Here is a 16500-nt window from a genome sequence, read left to right on the forward strand (position 1 = left end):
TGTGACACAAAAAATGCAATTCTTTTCACGTCGTTGCTCCTTTCAGAATGCGATTGCTCTCTGTGTGGAACCGAGTCATGTGACCGTCACACTGGTCAGTGTCACTGTAAAGCTGGAGTCACTGGGAGCCGCTGTGACCGCTGTGAGGTAACACTTTCAGTCCTTTACCAATTCCCACACAGACACCGCTGTCGTGTAGGTGTCAGGAGATGGTCCTAGCTTAGAAGCTTCTTCACCTGTTTCCTAGGAGGGTTCCTTTGGCTTTGACTCCTGCTCCGGTTGTCATTCATGCGACTGTAATGCGTCTGCTGCCCTTGTGGAGCCATGTGACCCCCGAAGCGGTCAGTGTGCCTGCCAGCATGGGGTCAATGGACCCAACTGCAGGCAGTGTGCTCCAGGATTCTGGGACTACGGACCCAACGGATGCAAGCGTGGGTGCAGACGTGACCTGCTAAATTAGCAACGGCGTTCAGTGTTAGCATCTCTTGCTAGGTTTGTCTGTGCTTCTGTAGGTTGCGATTGTCGAGGAGGCCACTGTGATCCCCGAACGGGAGAATGTCGCTGCGCTGAGGGCATGACGGGAAAACAATGCGACACCTGCACACACACCTACAGCATCCCTGTGGAGCAACACAATGTGATGCACTGTGAAGGTCAGCACGCACACACACACACTGCCACTGGGTAAAAGTGGGGAGAACACACTTCTTTTATAATCTGTGTGTTTGTTTTTCAGTGTGTGATAGTTGCGTCGTCGTCCTCTTGGAGGATCTTGATCGACTGGAGGGAAACTTCCACTCGGTGTCGGATCAACTGAGCAGCCTGAACGCCAGCGCCATGGCATGGACACAACTGTACGGGCTCAACAAATCCCTGGAGGATGCTGCTGTAAGCACACAAACACACACAGTATTCTGCTGCTGCCCAGACTGTTGCGTTCAATGACTGACGGTGATTCCAGCGGACCATCGAGAGCTACAACAGCACACTGGAAGACAGCAGAAATGGAGCTGACGCACTGGAAACTGAGATCAGGAATATGAAAACCGACATTAATGCGCTGCAGGAGAAGGTAATCACACACAGACACACACAGACACACACTCACACACACAGCTGTTTCACATAATTATTGCTGTAACATTGGTGAGTAAATGTGGGGTTCAAACCTCAGTCAATAAACCTATTCATCACTTAATTCTTCTAATGTACGTGTGTTTGCGTGTGCACTTGTGCGTGTGTGTGTGGGTGGGTGTGTTTGCACATGTTCTTAGGCGGCAGTGATGCTGAGCAGTGCCAGCATCCTGAACAGCAATACCACTGACACGCTGCAGAGGGCGCAAGACCTGCTGGACTTCATCCATAACATAACGGAACAAATCAATGGTAACAAATCAGTTCATCAATAAAGACGATCAGGCGGCAGAAAGATTGTGATTGATGATGGACATTTAGATCAGAGCAGGACATTATTAACCAGACATGAGGTTTGCAACAATGCCGACCTGTTAGTTATTGATTAGAAGTGATGGAGTCAGCGATGTGATCACGATCGTATTGATTGTTTTTCTACAGACGTCGCTCTGCTGGCGAACCAGTCGAGGCTGAACGGGACGGAGGTGGACCCAGATGACGGCGAGCGTGAGCGGAAGTTGGAGGAGGTGGAGGCCATGTTGATGGAGATGAGGAACAGAAGCTGCTCGACCCAGAGGAAGATGGCCGACAGGGAGAAGAAGGAGGCGGAGAAACGTAACGTGGATTCACATATCGATAAAAAAAAACAAAAACACATTTTGATTTCGGATGTTCGGATGGTTGTTGGATGGTTTATGACCTTCTCCTCCTTCAGTGCTGGAGCGGGTCCACAAGCATCTAACAGGTCGGCAGCAGGAGAACGATGATGCAGCTGCTGCCATCAGAACCCTTCTGAACCGTTTGCACTCTGACATGATGGACCTCCGAGATGCCCTGAACGACGCCATCAACAACACGGCCCGAGCCGAGGAGGTCAATGACGCCAATGAGAAGAACTTGGAGGACCACCAGGTGAGCCTGGACATGAAGGACCTCCAACACCTCTACTTATCTGCTTCTGGGTCTCCATGTTCTCTGTGTCTCCTGTGTTTTCGCTAGGTTCTCTGTAGTTGCTATGATGTTTGATTTTGAACCTGTTCACTTTGGTCTCATGTTCTCCTCATCAGAGGAGGATCGAAGACCTGCTGTCCAGACAGGCGGAGGTGAACGAGCACATCCAGATGTCCGAAGACGATGTGGCTCAGGTCAACGATCTGCTGTCAGTGCTGCAGGAGTCCAAAGAGGTGAGAACAAAGCAGCCGAGCTGCTCCGCGAACAAAACACGTCACAATTAACAACCTGACGTTCTCAGAGTGACGGAACCCTCTGTGTTGTCAGGAGTACGAGCATCTGGCGGCAAAGCTGGATGGTGCCAGGACGCAGCTGGCTAAGAAGGTTCAAGACTTTGGCTGGGTGGAGTCTAAGATTCCTCTGGTGGAGGAAGCAGAGAAACACGCTGAGCTGCTGGACATCTTGGCCAGGAACCTGAGCAGGTGAGCACAACACGAAGGACGCTAATGCTAACGAATGTTAAAGATGCTACCGAGTCTTTGCTTGTCTGAAGGTTGGTGGAGGAAACCAAGAAAGCGGGGATTGTGGATGTCTCGCAGGCCTACAGCAAGATTGTCAGCAGCATCAGGGAGGCTGGTGATGCCGCCAAGATGGCGGACAAGGCTGCGGAGCACGCCTTCCAGGTACGAGACACGTGAGCTCACAGACGCACAGAAGAACCAGCCTCAGGCTGTTGCTGAACCTCCAGTGTGTCTGTTTTAGAACGTGAGGAACCAGAACCTCAGTGAACTCGCTAAATCTCTGCGGAACCACAGTCTGGAGCTCAAAGACGAAGTGGAAGTTTTACAGAGGACTCTGGATGATGGTCAGTGTCGCGTAAATCCTCCTACATGTGATGATGTCATGCCATGAAGAGTTCCACACGTGTGTGTTTTTACACTGCAGAACTCAGACCTCAGCTGGACCAGGCTCGGACGCAACTGGACCGTGTGCGAGACAAACACACGGACATGAAGAAGCAGCTGGAAACAGTCCAGAACAACATGAACTTCACCACAAGTAAACACACACATCCTTGTACTTCTGTCTTTGTGAGGACTTTCACAGGAACGATGCATCACCCAGCCCCTAACCACCAGGGTTAACCCTCTAACCCCCACTCAACTCTGCCCCCGACTATCAGTCTAACCCAACCCAATTCTAACCCCACCTCAGAACCAAGTGTTAACCCTCAGAGTGCTTTGAAGTGTCCTCATTCCTCACATATGTACTCGCTTTGGCAGAAGAATAAGGATTTTGCTACTCATATTGGAGCAAGTACAAGAACACACACACACACACACACAGACACACAAAAGAAGGAGAAGCTGAAGTGGACATAACAGCAGAGCTGCTGGTGGAGGAGAACAAAGCGGAGGCCGCAGCGCACAAACTAGTTCCTCAAACTTTCTTATTTATTTTTTTATTTATGGAGGCAATGCATGTAATTGATCTATTGATATGGAAATTGTTACATATTTGATACAGGCTATATATTTATATAGATTCTTATATATACATGATTTATTTTATGGATATTGCATAGACGGGTGCCAGTAATATATTACTGTATAATCATGCCAATGTTCGGAGAAGATCTTCACCATCTGGTCTGAGGCTTTAGAAGAGTTCTTCTCAGTTTCCACCTTCAGGAGTATCTCAAGGAGCATCTCATGCTTTGTCAATCAGTTTTATCTTACTGAGGGAAAATTCTAAGAAAAGGGTTAGGGGCCAGTCAGGCGCCTTTTCAGCCTCTTCACACATGTCTCGGTTTGTGTTTGCCGAGCAGACATCAGTCAGGAGATCCTCCATGCCAAACGGGAGGCAGAGCTGGCCAACGCCACCGCCACGCAAGTCCATGACGCCCTGCGGCCCATTAAAGAGCAGCTGGACCAATGGCAGCAGAGCTTCGGCAACACCAACGCCAGCAATGATGACATCAGCAAGGCTCTGATGGAGGCCAACAAGACAGGTAGAGGACAAGAACATGTGGGATGTTGCGATTGAGTGGGGAGAGGAGAGGAGGGAGAAGGGGAGAAAGGAGGGGAGAAAGGAGGGGAGAAGGAGAGGAAGGAGGAGGGGGGAGAGGAGGAGAGGAGAGGAGAGGAGAGGAGAGGAGAGGAGAGGAGAGGAGAGGAGAGGAGAGGAGAGGAGAGGAAACCATGACCCAGTGGGGTGACAGAGGCCTGTCAGGTGATCATGTTTCTGGACCCCGGCAGCCTTGGCCTATAACAGCACAGCTAAATGTGACCTAATGATTAGACGACCCCCTAAGCATGATAATTTGTCTGTCTATGATAGTGACTGGAACTACAGAATTAGTAACAATAAGCTTTATTAAAAAGGTAGGTTTTAAGCCTGATCTTAAAAGTATAGATGGAGTCAGCCTCCCGTACCTGGACAGGGAGCTGGTTCCATAGCAGGGGGGACTGGTAGCTAAATGCTCGGCCCCCCATTCTACTCCTAAAGACTGTGGGGACCACAAGTAGACCAGCACTCCGAGAGCGGAGCGGTCTATTGGGCTGGTAAGGTGTCACTAGCTCCTCCAGGTAGGATGGAGCTAGGCCTCTGAGGACCTTGTAGGTCAAAAGAAGGGTTTTAAAAATTATTCTAAATTTAACGGGCAGCCAATGAAGAGACGCCATTACAGGAGTTATGTGATCTCTTTTGTCAATACCTGTCAGAACTCTGGCTGCAGCATTTTGGATCAACTGGAAGCTTCTTAAAGAGTTGTTTGGACACAATGATAATAAAGAATTACAATAGTCCAGCCTGGAAGTAGTAGAGTGATCATGTGATCTAATCTATCCCTGAGAGGTTCAGGACCAAAACACACCAACTCCGAGGATAAGATTTTTTACGTGCATGCATATGTGGGAGAGTGCACATATCCACAGTCGATCGACAAACTAATGGATCAGTTCAGTGCTGCTTCTTAGAGCACCTTCTTTCTATCTCTGGCTCTCTGTGAGTTAAGAACTCTAGAAGGTCTGATAGGAAACCCACTTCTCATCAGACAGGCCTCTTCACAGTCCACTCCATTCCTTTGGAGTTTGACAGGGTGCCTATCGACACCTTTTCCAGCACATGAAGGTTTCGTAAGGAGCAAAAACCTAATGTAGCTGCACCTACAACCTCTGTGATGGTCCAGTTTGACCCTGCATCCTGACAATTTCAGGGCTCACCAAAACTCACCGAGGATTTGCACCCAAAGACCCTGATTTAGGTCCCACAGATGATCGTCTCAACTCTCTGGTCTCGTCTAACCTGATCTGATCTGATCTGTTTAGTCCACTCTCTGGGGGAGACCCTCCCTCTTCTCATGAAGAAATTGGAAAAACTGCAGAACCACAGTACACACACCCCAAACATCTCTGAGAACATCAACCACATCAGACAGCTCATCCAGCAAGCCCGCAACGCTGCCAGCAAGGTTGACCCTCCACACACACTCCAACACAATCGCATAGCAACGCAGCGCCTCACACGTCTTCTGACTCCTCCTCCTGGTTTGGCTCCTCCTCCACAGGTTAGTGTTCCGGTGAAATTTAACGGTGTATCCGGCATCCAAGTCCGGACTCCTCCGAACCTGGCCGACCTGGCCTCCTACACTTCTCTGAAGCTCTACATTACCTTGCCGGAGGCAGCACGAGCCAGGCGCCAGGATGACGGCAACAAACAGTTTGTCTTCTACCTTGGTAACAAGGATGTAAGCATTACCATAGCAACAAAGACATTTTTTTTTTCAAGTTCTTGTGTTGGTCGTTGGATGTCCTTGACTATAATAATAATTCACATCATTATTATTCTAGTCCAGTAAAGAGTTCCTGGGAATGACCCTGGAGGGGAGGAGGCTGCGCTGGTACTTCAACGTTGGTGGAGAAACCGCTGAGGTGTTGATGCCTGAAGACGTCAAATCCAACGGAAAGTTCAACAGCATCGTACTGGAGAGGTAGCTAGTCCGTCTTTACGTTTCTGCTTCCGGTCCAGCACTGACAGTGGAAAAGTGGTGATTCTATTTTGGAGGGGAGAGCAGAAGTTCTTGTCGTTGTTGTTGTGGTGCACCTGCAGCCAGAGGAAGAGTTCCAAATAAACGCAGACAACCAATCCGCCATGTTGGATGTCTTTGTCCATCAGTAGCATGTCCTCTGCTCCTCTTTGGTAGTGAAACAGGAAAGGCAGTTTCATGACTGAATAAGTGGCTGCGCCAGTCACATTTCAATAGAAACAAGGATCAGCCTGAATTGTGTCAATGAGCTGTGTGTGTGTGTGTGTGTGCGTGTGTGTGTGTGTGTGTGTGCACGTGTGCGTGGGGTTCCAGGATCCTTCAGTATGGTCAAATGTCCATGTCTTCTGAGGCCACTGAGGGGGAGGAAAGAGTAACTAAAGCCTCTGTGGAGGCGGGCGGAGATCAGGGGCTCCTCAACCTGCTGACTGATGACACCGTATTCTACGTCGGGGGATATCCGAAAACCTTCAGTGTAAGTTGAAAATGGCCTAATCGGTCCCGCGTCGACTGAGAGGCTGACGGTTGCTGTTTGACAGACGCAACTTCAGCAGCCCTTACTTGACAGTCCTCTCACGTTCACTACGTTTACTCGTTTACACTCCAATAATCCAATTATTGCCTCAACCCAACCATAGATGGACAGTGATATGCATGTAAATGTGTTAGTGCTCATGTGTTACCCCTTAATCAGAGGGGAACTAGGCAACACATGCGCTCATGTATGATCCCCGGAGCAAAAACACCCATGAACGCCAGTGTTAGCATACGGCGTTCTTGTTTACATCTTGAAATCAACATGACCAAGAGGGAGAGCGAGCGTCAAGTAAAGTGTACATTAGGTAGGAGGTGAACAAAGCTGGAGCGTAATCCAGCTTCCTGTTGTTAGAGAGCTCTGCTGCCTGACTCCAGTTGTTTAGGCTTTGCCAAATGTCAACCAGAAAGGAGGCCGTATTAACCTGCTGAAATGATGCACATCGCCACCTAGCGGCCACCTACGTCATGTTCCCCTCAGTTATCCAACTTTCTTTGTTGCATGTACACTGGGACAAGGAACAAATTCCACCAATGTCCCATTCTGAGCATAGCTGTATTACGCTGTAGACACGTCAATGACTGAGAGGGGGTGCTTGAAGACATGTCCGACAGGAAATGCTGTCCTTTGATGATGACCACTTCCTGTTAAAGTATGTCCATGTTTGTTCTCTTTCAGCCTCCAGCTCAGCTCACGCTGCCAAACTTTAAGGGCTGTATTGAGTTGGAAACGCTGAATGAAGATGTTCTCAGCTTGTATAACTTTGAAAGAATTTTCTCCTTGAACACCACGGAGGAGAAACCCTGTGGAAGGTCAGTGTCACTTTGAGTCCTCCCTGCAAGAAGAATGTTTTCTTTTGAAAACGGAAATAACCTCGGGCCAACTGTCATTAAACCCAGGTCCAAACCTGCTCTGACTCAGGCCTGGGTCAACGACGCAGCCTATTTCGATGGTACCGGCTTCGCTCAGATCAACTTCGGAGAGGAATCGGCTCGCATGCAGCGCTTTGAACAGGAAGTTAAATTGTTGTCTCACAATGGAATCCTGCTGCTTCTGCACAATGGGGTAAAGCATCGTGGAAATGTTCATCTCAGAGACATAAGATCTGACCTTAGCTTTGACCTTTCGTTGTTTTCCTCCATCAGAATCAGTTTCTGTGTCTGGCGGTGCTTCAGGGCCGACTCAAGGTCTACTATGACTTTACTGGTACCCTGGTGGAACTGGAACCCAAAGATCATTCATCGGAATTCATGAGGATCAGTGATGCTGACCCAAAAACTGTAGGTTTCCCTTCAAGACGCTGTGCACTGATACTCGTGAACATCGTTCAACAGCCCATGATGGTGATGATAAACAGGTTCAGACCACAGCAGCACTGAAAACCAGCAACCACAACCAACACAATCTGCCTTCAGCCGCCAGTGAACCTTTCACACGTGTGATACTGCAAAGTTGGTCTCTACGATTGCTTTTCATGCAGATCTGGAGCTCCAATGTACAGAAAGGCAGATTACCCTGGTCAGGACTCTCCATGGGTGTGTGTGTGTGTGTGTGTGTGAGAGAGAGAGACGACCCTCACACACATCTTCTGAGTGTTGTGTAACTGCTGTCATGTTGTAGGATCCAGCAGGTGTGGCTCATTGGAGTTATTGGGGACTCCTGGGCCCTGTATCCAGCTCTGACTGTGGATGGATGGATGGATGGATGGATGGATGGATGGATGGATGGATGTGTGTACAAACAGCCCATTTCCCTGGGGGGGTGTCACTATTGACAGGTGTGGCTTTCCTCTAGACTTGGCCTGCATATTGAGTCCTGGTGTGGAAGGGGATTTCCCACAATCCCTTGTGCCATTTTCAGGTTAAGGTTAGCTCTTTCTGACCTGGGCTGTGCTGCTGCTGGACACACTGTTGCACCGGGACACAGGGGGCTCTCTCTCTCTATCCGTCTGTCTGTGGCGCTGAAGGAAAAGTCCAGCATGTTTCACCATTGTCCAACGTGAGATCCACTACGGTGGTCTTTGCTTGATGTGCTTTAGGACGATCCTCCCGAAGGTCTTCATGCTCACCGAAGGTATGACAACAAGGAGGATTGTTGTTCGACCAGGTACCAGGCACAGGTTCCACAATGGAGGTTTAAAGGTGGACAGCTGCAAAGGCAGGTTGAAAAGGTCCAGAAAGACTTCTAGTTTGTTGGTCTGCACACGTCAGAGTGAGACCCAAAAGACCCTGATCTGGTCCTTCAGCTTCCACGATGTTGATTCTCTTCATGGAAGAGCACCGTGGTGTCGCCGCAGGGCCAGAGACCACTGGTCTTCCAGCCGCTCAAGGTTAACATTCTCTCTGGTCCCAGGTGCATCAAAGCGAGTAAAGGTGTTCAGGGTGTTGGGGAGAATAGAGTCATGGTTAAGCAGCGTGCCAGCTCCGTTCAAAATCCTGATGCCTCCCCACATAGTTTGAGTTGTTGTTTATTTGTACCTGCATTTTGCCAACGGAATGCTCTTTTCCAGCTCTTTCCAGGCCCTTCTGTCAGCCAGCTTCTCACCAGACCTGTAGGCAGTATCGTGGGCTTTGCGTTGGGGCTTCTCTGTGCTGCCCAGCTCTGGGTTTTGGTTTTGACAGGATTAGCACGGAACCTGGGTAGAACCGATGACAGACATCCGTCCACTTCTGCCCCATTTGGCCACTCCCCCTTTGGTCCACTCAAAGCAGACCCGTAATGCTGGACATGTCTCATCGGTCCATACTTTTATGGACCATTGTGGTGGTTGGTCTTGTCCTCCAGATCACAGGGTTATAGGCTGGGATCAGCAGTCTCGAAACTAGTTCATTTGTTCTTTAAATGTAATGACGGACCGATCAGGGATGAATGATCAGGTGATGGAATGATTTCAATGCTTTCTAGATTGAGATCATCATCCTGAGATCTTCCACGAACCGCATTGTGGTGAGGAACAACCGCGTCGGCCTCTACACCCATCAGTTCACTGAAAACATCCCTTCCTTCAGTGGGAGCTATTATCTGGGAGGAGTACCACAACAAAAAATGCCTGCTCAGTAAGGAGCACACACACACACGCACACAAACACACACACACGGTAGCAGTAACAAGTGGACGTGTGTTTCTGTTTCAGGCTGAAGAAGCTCTTTCCAAAGCAGGGCTCTCTGAAGGGCTGTTTCAGGAACGTGAAGGCACAGAACTCTCACATTGACCTGAAGAGGATGGCCAGCTCGGGTGTCAGCTTTGGTTGTAACAGTGACTTGCTGGTAGGAAAATGTTCAAACTCTCTTCGTGCTCTCTCCTGGTTCCTTTGACCCCCCCTTCCATAAATTCTCATTTGTTTTGTTTTGGTGATTCTGTCTGTCCATCCATGTTTTTTCCTTCATGGGGTGGGTGAAGCCATCCTAGCTGCCTCCAGGTGAAAGGCTGGGTTACCCTGCATACCCCCAACCAGTCACACTCCCCACCTGAATTGAAACATGAATTTCAAACATTTAGCAATGGTGGATATATATTGGATGAGCTTGTTAGAGCCAGAACAATTTAAAATGTACGTTTTTCTGGCATAACATTAAAGAGTGTAGAAGAAGCAACTTAAAAACAAAGGTTTTTCTCAGCAGTAAACAATATTCTGCACTGAAATTGACATAATATTAATAACAACAACAATAATGATTAGTAGGGAACAGACAACAACAAACAATGAAAAAAAGTTAAGCCATGTAAGAGTTGTAAAAGGAGAAACAGTGACGTCTGAACAGGTGGTTTTTAAGGTATGAATTAAAAGAAGCAGCTTCTTCCTGTAGGGGGTGCGGCCTTCGAGGGGGCGTGGAAAGGAGCAGTTCATTTACATTTAAAGCTACAGACACCAAAACAGTCCGATTCTGTCAGGCTCAAACTGGAGGTTTCAAGGATAATAGGCAATAAAGTGAGGAGATTTTTCTCCTGGAAGTGACATCAGCTGACATGAAGGGTTATATTGTGTTTTATCACAGTGTTTGTGCAGTGTTTGTCATCCTTTCACCTGGTTTCATCAGCAGAGAGAACATCTCAGTGAAGGACAACATACCAGCCTCCACTGAATGTTCCTCTTTGTTTGATGCTACAGGTGGCTCGAGAAGCTCATTTCTCTGGTCAAAGCTACCTGGATTTGTCCGTGAGCAACGTTCCTACCCTCAGAAACAACTTCTATGCAAGCTTCAGCTTCAGAACCGAGCAGAAGGATGGACTCATGTTCTACCACCACGATCAGGTCGGACTACTTTCCTGTTTGTTCTCAATCCCGGCTGCCGTTAAAACAGGGCTTCATCAGAAGTGTGTTCCTGTCCGTGCAGGACGGAGTGTGTCAGGTGTTCCTCTATGAAGGACACGTTGTGGTTCGAGCTGGTAACAGTGAGATTAAGACGCAGAAGACCTACAATGATGACAACAGCCACTATATCTCCATTTACAACAACTTGAATGGGTACGCGTGGAAATTTAAGCAGATAAAAGTGCTGATTAAAATGGAAATTTGAGACTGTTCCTCAACACCAGGTTGCGTCTGTACATGGATGACGTGCTGGAGAAATCAAAAGAGGGTATCAGACTGGACAGTAGGGGGCGCGGTGGAGCGGCATCCTTGGAAGGAAGCACATTCTTAGGAGGGATGCCTGACCAACTGGGCACCAACTTAACTGGTTGCATCAGCAACGTATTTATCAAGAGGTCTGACCCTCTCCTCTCCTCTCCTCTCCTCTTCTCTTCTCTCCTCTCGTCATTCTCTCCTCTTTTTTTCTCTCTTTACTCCTCTCCTTACTCTCTTCACTCCTCTCCTCACTCTCTCACTCCTCTCCTCGCTCCCTTCACTCCTCTCCTCGCTCCCTTCACTCCTCTCTTCACTCCTCTCTTCACTCCTCTCTTCACTCCTCTCCTCACTCTCTTCACTCCTCTCCTCACTCCCTTCACTCTCTCCTCACTCTCTCACTCCTCTCCTCACTCTCTTCACTCTCTCCTCACTCTCTTCACTCCTCTCCTCACTCTCCTTACTCCTCTCCTCGCTCCCTTCACTCCTCTCCTCGCTCCCTTTACCCCTCTCCTTGCTCCCTTTACTCTCATCACTCTTCTCCTCACTCTCTTCACTCCTCTCTTCACTCTCTCCTCACTCTCCTTACTCCTCTCCTCGCTCCCTTCACTCCTCTCCTCACTCTCTTCACTCCTCTCCTCACTCTCTTCACGCTCTTCACTCCTCTCCTCACTCTTCTCCCCACTCTCTTCACGCTCTTCACTCCTCTCCTCACTCTCTTCACTCCTCTCCTCACTCCCTTCACTCTCTCCTCACTCCATTTTCTCCTCTCCTCACTCCCTTCACTCCTCTCCCCACTCTCCCCACTCTCATCACTCCTCTCCTCACTCTCTTCACTCCTCTCCTCACTCTCCTACTCCTCTCCTCGCTCCCTTCCCTCCTCTCCTCACTTCCTTCCCTCCTGTCCTTGCTCACTTCTCTCCCTTAAAGACATTTGCGCGTCTCCGATGTTGTCATGTTGACGTATGGATGTGCTTCTGTGTTTATTTTGTTACTTTGTTTTGTCAGGACAACCAACCCTCAGATGGTTCTGAACCTGCTGAAGGCAAAAGAAAATGTTAATGTTCCCCTGAACTGTCCTGCTGCCAAGAAACCTCAGCAAATCATCAGCGCTCAACCCAAACACAACAATAAACACAAGGTTTCTGCAGTGGAACGCACACCAAAATACACACGGCAACAAGCAAAAACACACTAACAGCTCACACACTCACACACACCAGTACAGAGACAACTGTCATGTCAACAGTCTCCCTCTAACTCGCCAGGGGAAGAACAGGAAGGCGTCGGCAGTCCGGAGTCGCAACACGCGTGGCTCGTGTCATGGCGAGCCGTCACATCAGGAGCTTCGGGCGACACACTTCAGCGGCTCCTCCAACAGTTTTGAACGCTACGAGGCCCCGCCCACTCCATTGTGAGTTTCCGTGAAAACAAGTTTAACACACATTTACTTGAAAGTGAAAAAGGTTGTCGTGAACGGATGTTACATGTTGACGTTGACCCATTAACTTATGTTTGTGTCACATTCTAGTTTTATAAAAATGTGAGTCACAGCAGGAAAAGTGGTCCTGGTGGAGCGACTGACAAGCTTGTTTAGCCAGTAGCTTGTTAGCCAGTAGCTTGTTAGCAAGGAGCAGGAAGTCACCTTTCAAGTTTTGCGCCTATTTTTCTGCAGGTCTCACATTTCCATGGAATTAAGGATCAACTCGTCTGATGGGCTGGTGCTGTACGCTACCACCAGGGGGCGCAGTGGTGCCATGATGTCACTGGGCCTTTCAGACGGCCACCTGTTGCTTCTACTGGATGGAGGGAGGAGGAAGGTCAGCCTGCGCAGCCGCAGGAAGTATAATGATGACCAGTGGCACACGGTGAGGTCACACGCCGCAGTCCAGTGTGTCATGGCACAATAGTGGGGGTGCAACAATATTCCTATTGTGAGGATTTGTGCACGTGGTCTGGCTTAGGTTTACAACAGTTCAAGTCAGTTGAATTCAGCTTTTTAGACCTCTCATTTATTATATATACTCACGCATGAGCGGAGCATTTGCTGAAGAGCAAAATCAACAAATTTGACAGCTGGTTTCATGTAATTGCTTCCACCCGAACGAGCAACAGTGGCAGAAACTTTGAGAAGGACCAGGTCCATCTGGGGCCTCCTCCTCCTGGTGGACAGATGGATAAAGAAGAAACTGAGCAGGTCACTGGGGTCCGAGGTCACCCAGTCTCGGCCTATAGCGGCATAGATAAGACAATTAACCCCAAGAAATATGAAATTTGATCTGATGAAGACAAACTAGATCCAGATTAGTGACGTGATCAGCTGATCTATTCCTGACTAGTTCAGGACCAGAACCTGATGCTGGTTTGTTGCCTGGAGCACTGAGTCTCATTAACGTGGAAGTGTGTATGTGTGTGTGTGTGTGTGTGTGTGTGTCCAGGTATTTATAAAACGAGAAGGAGAGAAGATCAGTCTGATCGTGGACGGGATCAATGCTCAGTCCAAGAGGGTCCCAGCTGGAGATCCACCTGGACTGACCAGCAACCTCTATGTGGGTGGAGTTCCATTTGCATTGAAGGTAAAACAAACTAACCAGACAGCATCAACATGAAGGTCAAAGGTGAAACATGAACGGATCTGGTTTGACCTTCAGGTTCCAGGTTCTGGAGGGTTCATCGGCTGCATTAGAGACCTGCTTCTAAACCAAGCACCTGCGGAGAGGGCTACCCACAGCCAGGGAACAGTACCATGTTTCCAGGGTCCTTTGCTGCCAGGAGCCTACTTCCCAGGCCTCGGGGGTCACATGATCATCGGTGGTGACATCACTCTTTTTCTGTGGTTTTTCAGCTGTGTGACTGGGCGGCTAATGCTCTGTTTGTCTGCAGATCAGTCTTTAGTTCTGGGTCGGGACCTGGAAATCCAGCTGGAGGTTCGGCCGGTTGCAGCTTCCGGGCTACTGTTGCATGCTGGGATGTCACCTGACCAACACCTGAGTTTAGTGCTGAGTCATGGAGAGGTAAGAAGAACCTGTTCAGGAACAGGAGGTACAAAAAGACTGAATCCAGTACCAAGCTATGTGTGTGTGTGCGTGTGTGTGTGTGTGTGTGTGTGTGTGTGTGTGTGTGTGTGTAAACAGGTGATTGTCTCAGTAAACAGCGGTACAGGTGATTTCTCAACATCCTTTACTCCTGATGAAGCTCTCTGCAATGGTCACTGGCACACGATCAGAGGTATGTTCTGGTTTGTTACCGTGGTGATGATGATGATGATGATGATGATGATGATGATGGTATCCTGTCTTCTGTTAGTGATGAAGAAGAACAACATCCTTCAGCTGCAGGTGGACACTGTCAGTGAGCACAGGGTTGGGCCCAAACAGAGCCGCTCCTCTGGGGCCAAACAGAACGTCTATGTGGGAGGAGTTCCAAGTGAGTATCACCTGGGGGGGGGGCACTTCCGTCTCCATGGAGATGATGGTGCTCAGTTCCGACAGTGATTCCATCAGATTGGGAAGGATCTGGATTGCTGATAACTGCCTCCTGTACTGTTTTGATGGTTGAACCTCTGTCCACCAGATGGGATCCCCCCTGCCGGTCTACACGCCAGCCTGCCACCATTCCACGGCTGTGTTCGCCATGTGACCATCAACCACAGACCGGTCATGTTATCCAAGCCGTTGGGCGTGCATGGTGCCGTGGGAACGCAGGGCTGCCCCCACATGTAGACAATCATATTCTCAGCTACAGGTTCTTGGTGATGGGCATGTGGTCACTCCAGTTAATTTAAATATAGGCTCATATTTATTTTGTATCGTCAAACACGATTTCTTGTTTGGTTTGTTTCCCCGCTGAAGTCTGACATGTTGCCAGTGTCTCCAAAAATGTGACCAGTGACAAAAGTCCTATCAAATTACAGTATCGTGATACAGAAGTTTGGATATTAATAAAGTTACCTTTTATTTGTGATGTGCTTTATGTATAAAAATCGAAAAATGCTATAAAATCAATTAAACAAATATTTGTTTGGAGTCTAAAAAGGCAATAACGCTCCTTTAGCTTGATTTTAGGAGGTTGGGACACCAGGACCTGGTCAGAAACTTCAAAATGAACCAAACATGAATGGATGTAAATTCTACATTTTTAAGGCACAGAAAAATAAGCTACTTCCTGTCACCCCACCCCCACCCTCGCATATTAACACACCTATAAATAAAGTTTATCACAAAAACACACTTGTCGTATTCTGAAGCATCACTGACTTTTTCCAAGACCTGGCTTTGGCCTTTACTCACAGAAAGAGTAAAGTCTTCTTCACCACAGTGACATTTCTTTACGCCTCCTCATTCATCTGCTCTTCTCCGCAAACATAAAAAAACATTTATCCAGACTTGACCAGAACTCTGGAGCAGGACAGGTTGGAACGTAACACCAGTTTATAGCAGGTAGGCATGGGTTGGATCGTTGGAACCAGGAGGTCCTTAAGATCTCTGACCTCTGAGGAGTCTCACTGAAGGAACTCTAAGCTAAAGAGGCGTCAACATACAGTAGATGGATGGCTGGGTTTTTAGGGTGTCACCTCTGCACCAAGTGGGCCCAGAAAGCCCTCAGCTGGGCATGCCACACTCGGTATTTATATATACACACATTACATGTTAAATTTAATAAAATAAAGAAGTTGAATGAGAGAAGCTCTTTGTCCACCATGCTCCAGATTCAGAACAAAATGTTAAAAAGTGGGACTCAAGGGGAACGGACTCTTCCAACCAAGCTAGCTCCCTAACTTATGAAGGAAGAACCGGTTAAAGTAAAGAACTGCGCGTTCATTTAGACAAAACCTCTTCGATGTCAAACTAACAACAGGTTGAGAAAAGCTGCTAGCTGCTGTGATCCTGGGCAGAGCGGAGGCCGCAGCACACAAACGAGTTCTCCTTTTTTATTAAATACCAGCACAACACTGAGTGTGATGTTGCTTTTCCACAAAAGTTCTACAGGTGCGTTTTAATAGGTAACAGTAATAAGCAAGAAGAGCTTTGATTTGTTTGTTGAATCATTTATTTGGCTCCACAGCTGGACGGAGACTGACTGCTGCTAATCAGTCATTAACACCTGTGCAGCAGAGTGATAATATCTGCCAAAGGTCCCAGTGCTGCTGTCTATGTCAGCATTCATGGAACGCCTCTTGTCCAATCAAATTATGTGGTTGTAACTGACGTATGTAGAACAGCCCATAACGCTGAATCAGAATTTTAATTTCAGCAGCCACCAGCTCTTGA

General features: G+C 48.3%; 1 protein-coding gene across 1 annotated transcript in view; it reads left to right on the forward strand.

Annotated features, from left to right (window-relative positions):
* lama5 (laminin, alpha 5) overlaps positions 1-15459 on the forward strand; it is a 45665-nt gene extending 30206 nt beyond the window's left edge. The window contains exons 46-80 of the mRNA XM_057041291.1: positions 47-147; positions 248-431; positions 513-653; positions 737-888; positions 962-1072; positions 1275-1386; positions 1576-1749; positions 1850-2046; positions 2202-2318; positions 2413-2567; positions 2639-2768; positions 2848-2950; positions 3031-3144; positions 3914-4096; positions 5415-5557; positions 5654-5833; positions 5937-6076; positions 6446-6605; positions 7344-7477; positions 7565-7730; positions 7811-7945; positions 9570-9721; positions 9800-9932; positions 10775-10918; positions 11001-11131; positions 11203-11373; positions 12239-12371; positions 12499-12644; positions 12906-13098; positions 13669-13806; positions 13882-14041; positions 14114-14244; positions 14365-14458; positions 14537-14656; positions 14804-15459. Coding sequence (XP_056897271.1) covers positions 47-147; positions 248-431; positions 513-653; positions 737-888; positions 962-1072; positions 1275-1386; positions 1576-1749; positions 1850-2046; positions 2202-2318; positions 2413-2567; positions 2639-2768; positions 2848-2950; positions 3031-3144; positions 3914-4096; positions 5415-5557; positions 5654-5833; positions 5937-6076; positions 6446-6605; positions 7344-7477; positions 7565-7730; positions 7811-7945; positions 9570-9721; positions 9800-9932; positions 10775-10918; positions 11001-11131; positions 11203-11373; positions 12239-12371; positions 12499-12644; positions 12906-13098; positions 13669-13806; positions 13882-14041; positions 14114-14244; positions 14365-14458; positions 14537-14656; positions 14804-14952 — 5027 coding nt within the window. The 3' untranslated portion in view covers positions 14953-15459. The remainder of the gene's footprint in view (positions 1-46; positions 148-247; positions 432-512; positions 654-736; positions 889-961; positions 1073-1274; positions 1387-1575; positions 1750-1849; positions 2047-2201; positions 2319-2412; positions 2568-2638; positions 2769-2847; positions 2951-3030; positions 3145-3913; positions 4097-5414; positions 5558-5653; positions 5834-5936; positions 6077-6445; positions 6606-7343; positions 7478-7564; positions 7731-7810; positions 7946-9569; positions 9722-9799; positions 9933-10774; positions 10919-11000; positions 11132-11202; positions 11374-12238; positions 12372-12498; positions 12645-12905; positions 13099-13668; positions 13807-13881; positions 14042-14113; positions 14245-14364; positions 14459-14536; positions 14657-14803) is intronic.
* The last annotated feature ends 1041 nt before the right edge of the window (positions 15460-16500 follow it).

This window comes from Takifugu flavidus, chromosome 8 (genome assembly GCF_003711565.1).
Source record: "Takifugu flavidus isolate HTHZ2018 chromosome 8, ASM371156v2, whole genome shotgun sequence".
Classification (NCBI taxonomy): Eukaryota; Metazoa; Chordata; class Actinopteri; order Tetraodontiformes; family Tetraodontidae; genus Takifugu; species Takifugu flavidus.